This window comes from Rhopalosiphum padi, chromosome 1 (genome assembly GCF_020882245.1).
Source record: "Rhopalosiphum padi isolate XX-2018 chromosome 1, ASM2088224v1, whole genome shotgun sequence".
Classification (NCBI taxonomy): domain Eukaryota; kingdom Metazoa; phylum Arthropoda; class Insecta; order Hemiptera; family Aphididae; genus Rhopalosiphum; species Rhopalosiphum padi.
Window position 1 is genome coordinate 88175304 of NC_083597.1, and position 10763 is coordinate 88186066.

At 24.8% G+C, this 10763-nt stretch overlaps 1 protein-coding gene across 1 annotated transcript; it reads right to left on the minus strand.

Moving 5' to 3' along the window:
• Positions 1-3243: 3243 nt before the first annotated feature.
• On the minus strand, positions 3244-6297 carry LOC132917899 (protein FAM8A1-like). The gene is made up of 4 exons (XM_060978886.1): positions 5856-6297; positions 5670-5790; positions 3978-4101; positions 3244-3857 (listed from the first exon to the last, which is right to left on the minus strand). The coding sequence occupies exons 1-4, from the start codon at positions 6109-6111 to the stop codon at positions 3519-3521; spliced, it is 840 nt and encodes a 279-aa protein (XP_060834869.1). The 5' UTR covers positions 6112-6297; the 3' UTR covers positions 3244-3518.
• Between the last annotated feature and the right edge of the window lie 4466 nt (positions 6298-10763).

Here is a 10763-nt window from a genome sequence, read left to right on the forward strand (position 1 = left end):
AATATAATAACTCGATTAGAATTTGTTAAATGTTTATCATTTAAGTTTTTACCTAAAGCATAATATGTATTTTATATCATATATTGTAAAATTTGACGTACTATAATATTTAGTGTATTAACATTTTTTCCCGAGACACAATTTTTTAATTATTTATACCATATATTGTAAAATTTTACATACTTTTATTATTTAGCTTATTAACATTTTTAAATTAATCATTTACACTATTATTTATTTAGAACATAATATTATAAAAACCACATATATTTTAATAATTTATATTTTTTTTATCCGGGACTCAACTTACCTACAACCTTTTTTTATCTGGGACTCAACTTACCTACAACCTTTTATTTTCCGGGACCCAATTTACCGAGATAAGGTCATTTGGGACCCAATTTACCAATCCCGGTTTGACCATTACCTTTTTTAAACAAATGAAATTTGACCTTTTACATGCATACCTTAGCAGTCTGTAAGACTGTACCTATAACTTAATCTATGTGTATTGTCTTACACATTAATTTTTTAAGAGAGTTATAACTTTAGTTATATACATATAGGTACAAAATACAACTATACTAGGGTATACCTATGAAAAATAATTACAATACCAATAAAAAGACTATCTTAAACTAACTTAAAAATCAAATATATTTTAAAACACCAACGTGCAAACATCTAACCTTTAAGTTTGATATATAGGTCAATAATTCACTCCAATATATTTAAGGTAACAGCATAAAATTGGTTCTGGTGAACACAAATTTGCTACGTTGTATTGTATTGTTGTATACGACGGTGATGCGAAAATGTAATATCTTCTTAATATAATAAAATAAATATACAATACCTTTATAATCTATTGTACCTATGTGACGATATATACTATCATAGAATAATATTTACTAGGCCTATAGAATATTTTACATCACGAATTCACGAATTATTTTGTTTAAAGAAACGTTAAAATTATATTTTAGGTAAGTAACTGCAGTTTTAAAAAGAGAAAAAGTAGGTAACCATTCTGTTGTATCTACCTTTATTAATAGGTATAGTTTATATAGACGTCTAGTGTGAATCGTCATTGAGTAGGTAAACTTTATATGTAATTTATGGGCATATGGTGCGTCAATTGCACCAAAAAATTGCAACTCTAAGCTATTAAGCTGTATACATAGACGAGGATAAAACTACAATTTTAAAAGAAGAAATTAATCACGAGCATCCTCCAATGAAGATCTATATAATGGGTAGTTATACATTTTTCTTATTAGTATTTTATTTTTTTAGAAAAGTAAAAATTGACACTACATTACTACAATATCATACAATTTATCTAAATGATTTAAAAATGTCTTTGTGATTGTGACATAATTGTTAATATAATAATATATTAATATACCTAAAACTTAACTACGTAAAAAATTCATGAAAAATATTTTTAAATTACTACAAAATTACTAAAATCGTTATATATCATATTTAAAAAGTATCTAATTTTGTCCAAATTTAAAATTCAAATGTCTATAAAAAAAAGTGCTTACATATTTTTTTTTTAGATATTTTGATTTCAATCTAAACTACATACTCGTATAAAAACTTGTATTGATTTTTTTAAACCTTATTAGCTATAAACATCGAACATTCTTCAGATTTTAAAGTAAAAAATAAATTTAAAATTTTTGTAATTTTGTCAAAATTTGAACTTAAATTGATAGTAAAAAAAATGGTGCATATACTGCAATAGTGCAATGTATATCTTTAATATTTTTGATACTAAATTACCTATGAGAAAACTTGCATTACATTTTTATTTTTGACATTATAGAAAAAAAACTAAAAAAATTTTCTAATATCTTTAAATAGCCCATAGTCAAAATATTTAAAAGTTATACTATAATATATAGAAAATTCTAATGTAAACATTTGTTGAACATTTTTATCTACGGTAATTTGTTTATAAATCACATACAAATAATAAAATCGATTTTGTCTAAAACTGGATTTACGTAAATATTTCCATTTTTCCTCCTCTTCCCACAGTTATTATACAAAATAATGGTGATTTTTGAATTTTGATCCCCTAAAGTTAGATTCATTTTTCTATCAGAAAATATATCGATATTAAAAATTAAATTATTTTTTCTACTAAATATAAAAATGTTTCCGACATAAAAAACACATCTTAGTTGCTATACACAACATTTAAAATATATATCTACCAACTTATTCGATATTTTTGTCACGTTTATTAATGCAGTAGGTATTGTAACAAACACGTATAACTTCCCAATACGTAAATACCAATTTAATTTAAACATTTGTATGTGTAAATGTCTGTTGGTCAAATAGCTATAAATTATTCGAAAATATTTTACAATATTCAGTGTTCACTCAAGGCCGAACAATGCTATGATGTAATATTAGAATAATATAATATAATAGCAGACTTATTTATTCCTAGTAGGTATTTTTCTGAGACCCAAATGTAGAGGTACTATCTATAATTACAGAATACAAAATACTAATGAGTAATGAATGGCCCATTGACATTTTATTTATTTTTAATTTCTTAGAAGGAAGCTAATTGAAATCCCCTTGCTGACATCAATACATCATTAGGATTTAAAGTAATCATAGGAGATAGGACATAGACCAAGACTATAAAGTTCTATGAAAGCTGCTGTTGACAAGATTTACCACTTATAATATATAATATAATTTGGAAATTTTAATTAGAACAAAATAAATAATATAACCTGTAACAAAAACATAACTATCAAAGGTATATACTAATAGGAAAAATAATTATTATCAGCCAATGACCAAGTGACCAGATTAAATTTTTTAATACATAATAAATAAATATTAGTAGGTAGCTTAATTGAATATAAAAGTTATTTGTTAATGCTTAGTTTTGATTAATGGTTTATTAACCATTCTATTGAATATTTAAAATTGCATTATAGTTCTAAATTATTGTTATTCGTCTACATGAATATTATTTATAAAGAATGAGAGCTATTAAATATAATTTAGTAAATAAGCACAACTGTCATTTTAAGCATTTAAGCAATTCAATTTCAAACTTTTTTACTTTGTTAGTCAATAGTTATCTTATTATGCCACTATGGATAAAACATAAGACCTTCAATTGTTTTTCGGTTAAAAGTGTAGAAAAATAATTATGACACAAAGCATTAACATTAAGAGGTGAAAAAATAATAACTTATGGAGTTATACATAAAGTTTTTATAATTTAATTTTAATACAAGTAATAATTTAACCTCATAATCTATGTTATATAAATTAAATTAAATTTTAAAAATAAACAAAACAAAACAAAACAAAAATTAATAATTATAGTTAATAAATTCACAAACTTAAAATACAGAAAATTCAAACAATTAAATATTTTTTTTTTATAATAAAATATTAAATTATTTAATTTAACCTATATTTAAAGATATGATCAATGCATATTATATATTATTTATTAATTGACAATCTTGTTACCCAATAGGAATAAGTTCAGATTGCTCACACCTAAGTGGTTGTATAACTTCTACAACCATCGTTCCACACAAGACATCATATGCACATCTATTTTGGTTGGCTGCTGCTGTAATAAAAGGTAGTGGAAATAAGAATGCAAAAAATAAATTTTTAGTGATTGAACGAAGTGTTGCCCGTTTCCAACCAATATCGCCACCAGGAATTAAAGCAATGACATCAGCTTGCTGACCTCTTATACAAAATAGCTTATCAGCTCGAACAACTGAAATGTCTAATAGAGCTTTACCAACTGTTGCTCCACCTTGAAATATTGCACTACCTTGTAGACAACATACCTAAAAGTCAAAAGTATTTGATTATAATATTATGAGCATTTTGATTTAAGTATACATTAATTGTGTACTGCTAGAAATAATTAAGGTTATTTTAAAAGTAATTTTAATTTGTAAAATTACCTCATATAGACAAACTATTATTCGGTGTGCTACTTCTATAAACAATAGTTCCGATGTCATTTCTACTGCTGTAGTATAATCAACTTCCTCTCGTGTAAAAATACTGTTATATTTAGTGAAATCACTAAAAAAAATAACATATTTTATGTATGAAAATCATGATCATACTAACTTAAGTACAAAGAGCATAATCTATGACTTATCAGTGTGTTATTATTTTAATAATTATTATTAAGTATACACATTAACATATTTAAAAATGAATACAACAATATTATCATATTATTATTTGCTTAAGAACAAAATTTATTTATTTTTAATTAAGTATTTACATATTTATGAACTTAACATTTCATTATTATATTATAAATTGTTATGAAATATTTTTATTTGTGAACAAAATCATGATAATATGCATTTATTAAACATAAAGTTCTGTATAATGTTCATGATATATAAATAAAAAAAAAGACATAGGTATTCATTTTGTACTATTTCTTTAACTAAATCTATAACCATCAAACATTTTTTAAGATATTTTAGTAAGCAAGGTTGTTAATGATGACTAAATTATTATCATTAATTAAAAATTGAATGTCATAAGACACCATAAATTTTTAGGTGAGAGGTGAGGTAAGTGAGTCTGGCTGTATCCGAATTGCATACTAAAAAAAAAATGTTTAAATTGCATGCCACCTCTTAAAGGGGTCTGTCCAAATTGCATGACGTGTATCCACAAGTTTATTTATCATGCACGATGCACTTAAGTATACAACTTAAACTTGATTTTTCTAATTTTTTTAAAATAAATCATGAAAAGAAACGCTTTATGATATGGTTGTAGTACAGTACTTTTTACAACTGATTAGTTTCTAGATTGAAATATTTTTTATATGAGAAAATTTTTTATCAAATTGTACTATTCTAGTGTATTAGGGTCTGTTTCACAGACATACGTATCGGTCACTTCAATGTTTGTTGCTCAAATTTATAAGAATTATTATTAGGCCATGAATTTATAAGCTATAAAAACCCTAAAAATATGCAAAAAAAAAATCTTTAATGCCATTTAAAAACTGTAAAATACATTCACTTGATTACCTAAAAACTACAATCGTTTTATTTAATATTCACAGTGTCATCATTTCAAAAATGTTTACTCGAATATAAAAATATTTAAATTTAGAAATTAATTAGTTTCTATTCATCGGTTAAAAAAAAAAAAAAAAAAAAAAAATAGAAAAATTAAAAATCAAGTTTAAGTTGTTCATGAAAAATAAAGATTAACTTGTAGGTACACGGCATGCAATTCGGACAGACCTCTCTAAGAGGTGACATGCAATTCGGACAGACCCCACGAAGGGTTGGTATGCAATTTGGACATTCAAATTTATGTTTATTTTTTTGGATTTGCAATTTGGTTAGGTGATTCTGTACCCTATCTAGATTTTTTTAAATTTGATTACAGTGTGTTAATTTTAAATGAATTTACTTTAATAATAATTTATTTAAATAACCATAAATTAAAATAAGTTCCACATCAGTTTTATTCCTTTGGGCACATAGATTTTAAATACTATGTGTGGATTATACTTTATGATATATCAGATAAAGAGTTAGATACTATTTATTTTGAAAAATATAAAAATCAAACTTAAATGTTCTAAATAGTAAAATACAAAGTATACTTACATTTCAAGAATTGAATCTACTAGAAAGTAAGCAATTAAGAATTTAACAATACTTAATATCAAAAAATCAATAAATTCAGCTCCAAAACGCTTCCACAAAGACGGTACACGGCATCTTATCCCTAGATAAATCACATTAAAGAATAAAACAATTTGTTATTTAATATAATATGAGAATGATTCATACCCACAAACTGATTAACACTTGGTGTTTCAGGTACAGCATTAGGCACAACTTTAGGAACTTCATTAGGATTTTTCAAAACTTGGCGGTAGTTTTTTTGTAAAAACTCTTGCTGTAATTTATTGTAATAACACTGATAACTGTTTACTGTACTCAACCATGAACGCAGTTGGTTAAAGTATTCTTCTCTAATTTCTTTATTTGTCAATTTGGAGTTGTTAGAATCTTTTGATGATGATTTATTTTCTGAACTTGTCATGATTCTTTAGAATATATAGGTACTAATAACTCTTGATACTTACTAGGTATAATAATCACTAGGTAATTCAACTAAAATATTAAAATAAATTTTTTCTAAATTTTTTAGTAAGTTTAATGTAATTTAAAAAATATTTTTGGTAAAAGGTAATAGCTAAAAACATATTTTATTTTGTTAGTATTTACTATTTATTATACGTATATTTTATTATTATCACATAATTTGATAACAAATGTATGATAAGAAAATAATTATATTACGTTTATAAAAAATATTGAATATCACAGAACAACAATAATCGATGTAATGTCGTATATTATTATATTTTTCAAATTTCAAACATTTTCAAAATCTGTTCTGACTTTGAACAAATAGTGAGTTCGTGTATAAGTAGTAGTTAATAATGCATAGAGATATTCATATATATTAATTATTAAATGGTTTAATGGTATGTCTATATAGTATGTAAAGTATGTTGTATACAGTATTACAATTTACAGTGTAACAGATGGACATGACCAAAAAAAAAAATATATACTCATGTCAGCAAATTCTCAAAAATCATATTTTTAAAAAAGTTATTACGTTCCAAATTAATTTAATCAAAAAAATATTGATAATTTAAAAACATTTTAAAAATAAACTATTTGGCTTAGATAAATCTTTTTACCATCAAAATTGTTCTTATAAACAGATTCACAAATTGGCAATTTTGAATTTATCCAAAAAAATTTAAATCAAATTTAAAATTTTTGTTTTCAGTATTAAAAAATTAAATTATACATGTAGCGCCAAGGGCTCTTAAATCTTAATGATAAATAATAAAAAGAAATTGAAAATATTAATTAGAACAAAAATTATTCTAAAAATCAGTTCTATCTACACATTGTATATTTAAGATTAATAATATATTAGGTATTTAGGTATATGGGCTACGAGTCTCATACACCCACTATGTATGTGCGGTTTTTATGAGGTGGTCCAATTGGATTTTAATCATTTATTTGACTTTCATATTTTCTATATTTTCATAATAAACTCCAATAATAATAAATCTTTGTTTCCAAAAATACATATACCTAAATAAAATTGACTGTTTGGCGTTTGCTAATAAAAATAACACAAAATTAAGGACATTTCGAATAAATTTGATATTTTAAATTTTATTAAAGAAAAATATTTGTATATACTTTTTTATTTTTCTGTTTAGTATACTACATTACATTGAATTTTTTGGTATAATTAAAACTATTAAAACTTATTTTTATAATTACATTACACAATACAATGATCATTAAAAATTGTTTGGTCAAAATATATTCATTTTTACAACGTTTATTAATTATATTGTTATATTAATATATTTTTAGTATATTTATTTAAATAATGGTATTTTTACATTTAGTTATAAACGTGACCTGTGATAGAGGGGTAGAGGGAATTTAATATGTTGTTGACAAAAATCCTTAGAATAGACACAATATTCTTTGTGTTAAAGTTGAATAAAACGATAAAGAGGCTATTTTTATCTTAGCACTTTTAAACTGTGTCATTCATTTTTATAAAAAAATTATTTTTTTAAAGTTTTTCATAGAATATAATGTTATTAAATTCATAAATTTTAATGCCCCAGAATGGGGCAAAAGTTATTTTTTTTAGTTCTCTCAATCAACTTTTTAAGACTATTAAATTAAAAAAAGAATCATAAGTTAGTATATATTAATGACCATATCCTAAATAATATAATATAGTATAGAAGTTTGAAAAATCAGTTTGATTTATAGTACATGGCTTTTAACTTATAACTTATAAGCCTTTAAAGGTTAGACTTTCCACTCTGCCTAATGTTCCTCTACGACCTATACGGATGTCGAAGGAAATAAACATAGGTACCGGATACTTACACCCTTTGTGGTTGATTAATAATAGGTATCTGTTTTTGATTTTTTAATAAAATTTTCCATAATATATATGTCCTTTCTCAGTGTCTAAACTATCTATGTTCCAAATTGCATTTAAATCGATCCAGTAGTTTCGGAGCCTATTCAATACAAACAATCAAATCTTTCCTCTTTATAATATTATTAATATAGATAGGTCCCACACGTATGGACCGTATGGTAATGGAATTGAATACCTACTTTCGAGTAAAATGCAATAACGTTTGATCAAATGCATTGCTGAATTAATCAGCACTCAAAGTAAAAAACGATCCTTATTGGTAGTTCATTTTCGAAGAAAAAAGAACGTTAAATGAAACGGTAGCTATGAAATGATATAAAGCGCCATAATATGCTCGTTTAAGTATAATATATACACTGTTGTACATAATATATTATATATTATTGTATAATATGTATATATTCACGTATTAGCTACCTATGATTACAGTTATCTACTATCTATAACCATTGATTACAGTTATCTACTATCTATAACCATTGATTATAGAATAGACTATTCTATAATCAATGCTATAACACTCGTGTCAACCGTAACGTTAAAATATTCGTGAAAAGTGTTTATATTGCAGTTATATCGAGTCCGTTGATCGTAAACAATACTTGGGTTTTGTTTTGAAAACTATGTACAACGCACCTATTCAGTTAATTTATGTGAAATATGAATAATTGTATTATTTAGTATAAATTTTTTACTCTCTTTGTACCTACTTACTGATTTAATATATTTATGTCTTATTAGTTATTATGTATTTATTGTTTCGTCATTTTTAAAATGTTTTTAAGTTCTGATATATAATATAAGATATAACCAATAATTTCTATTTACGTCGATTGACGAATAACGATTGTTTAGAAATTAGAGTTATCTACGAACTACCCACGTCCCACATGGGTAGTAATTAGTAGGTACTCTGCGTCTCTGCCGTAAGTTGCCTAGTGCTCTATACTATGTTTAATCTGTTCAGCGAGAGAACGCGCCGTTTCTGCGCAACCTCTTGCGTCACCCTGCTATCAAACCAGATTTGCCCACGGCAAGGTGGTGTCACTTGGTAATGCGCAGATAAAATAGTTTTGATCGATCTACGGCGCGTTCTCTCGCTGGACAGAGTTTAGTGCCAACGTTGTTTGAAAGAGATAGCTATAATACCTCATATACCACATTTTAAGATATACTATTGTCTATAATAATATCTATATCCTCTATATTATATATATTATTAAACATAAATTATATTACCTCTTAAACCGTGCCTCATACCTGAGTATATTATGATTGGACTAATTGGGCCATGAAAATACCGCGAAGGAGTGAATGCAAAACGGGAACCACATATAAACCCTTAAATCATATACTATATTACTGGTATATGATCCAAGGATATACCGATATATGATGAGAATAAAGTGTATGCTACCATTTTCTAAAAACGTTGTTATCGGTATTATTCAATTTATCCCTCTCTAGGTCCAGTCCACGTTTTTAAGTCTTTATATGTGGTAAGGGTTCTCACATTCTCTGTATCAAATTGTTTAGAAGTTATTCCTTAGTGTTTGATTGTACAATACCTCAAGGAATAAAAAAAGGGAAAAAAATTGTTTTCGATAACGAATAAGATACATTATTTTAATGTATTTCGCCTTATTTTTCCCACCCTTATATTTGTCTATGAAACTTAACTTTAACAGAAGATATTTTATTTTTAAGCAGAAACTTATATTTTTACATGTACCTACTTATAACTTAACTCTTAAGGACACAATTTCAATGAAAAACGGGTGTTTCTGAAGTTACTAATTTTTTCATCAGTTTTACCAGTAATCGGTAAAAAAGAACAATTTTTAAACATTTTAAATACGAGTATAATAATTGATTACGAAAATTAAAAAAATGATTATTTATACACATTTACACACATAGAAATGGTATAAAAATAATTATCCCCCGAAAAAATTTGTAGATATTATTAAATTATTATTAATCAATTCATGATTGGATTATATTATGATTTTACAAGTGTAATAAATATATAATATAAAAGCATTTAGCATGTTGCAATTTGCAGGTAACATTTTTTCAATTGGTCATACAAAAAACTAAAACAATTATATTGTAATGTAAGTACGTTGTTGTAATAAATATGTATTTTACTCTATAGTATCTAGTATCTATAATTATTCTATATTATACTAAGTTAATAAATTGTATTTAATATATAAAAATATACTAGGTACCTATACACAAAGATTAAGAATAAAAGATACATTTTTTTATATTTTTTCATATAATTGTATGCAATAAGAAAACAACACTTTTCTAAAGAAATATATTTTTATTATATTTCAATATTTTTAAAAATTATATTAAATATTATACATTTTTCTTGAGGAGATAAGATACCTACCGACCGTTTTTAAGGAGTTCAATGTAGACAATTTCTATGTGTGTACATACTTACGGTCGTGTAAATGTGTGCGTAGTAAGTGATCATTTTTTTAATTTTCATATTTAATTAATATATTTAATATTTTTAAAAATGTATTCTTTTTTCCGTGTCTTTTTTACCTTGGTCTTTTTTTCAAGGATTCGTATTTTTCTTCTGTTCACAGATTATACGAATACGAAGAGCAACTTCCTTGCGACTGATCATAATTTCAAAAATGGTAAGCACTCCCCTATAAATAGCGTAT

What these genes read in the sequence shown, in the direction of transcription:
- LOC132917899 (XM_060978886.1), bottom strand. Translation starts at nt 6,111, where the DNA reads ATGACAAGTTCAGAAAATAAATCATCATCAAAAGATTCTAACAACTCC. An exon ending in AAGTGTTAATCAGTTTGTGG is followed by an intron (nt 5,791 to 5,855) that starts GTATGAATCATT and finishes TGATTTATCTAG; the next exon opens with GGATAAGATGCCGTGTACCG. An exon ending in TAATAGTTTGTCTATATGAG is followed by an intron (nt 3,858 to 3,977) that starts GTAATTTTACAA and finishes TTTGACTTTTAG; the next exon opens with GTATGTTGTCTACAAGGTAG.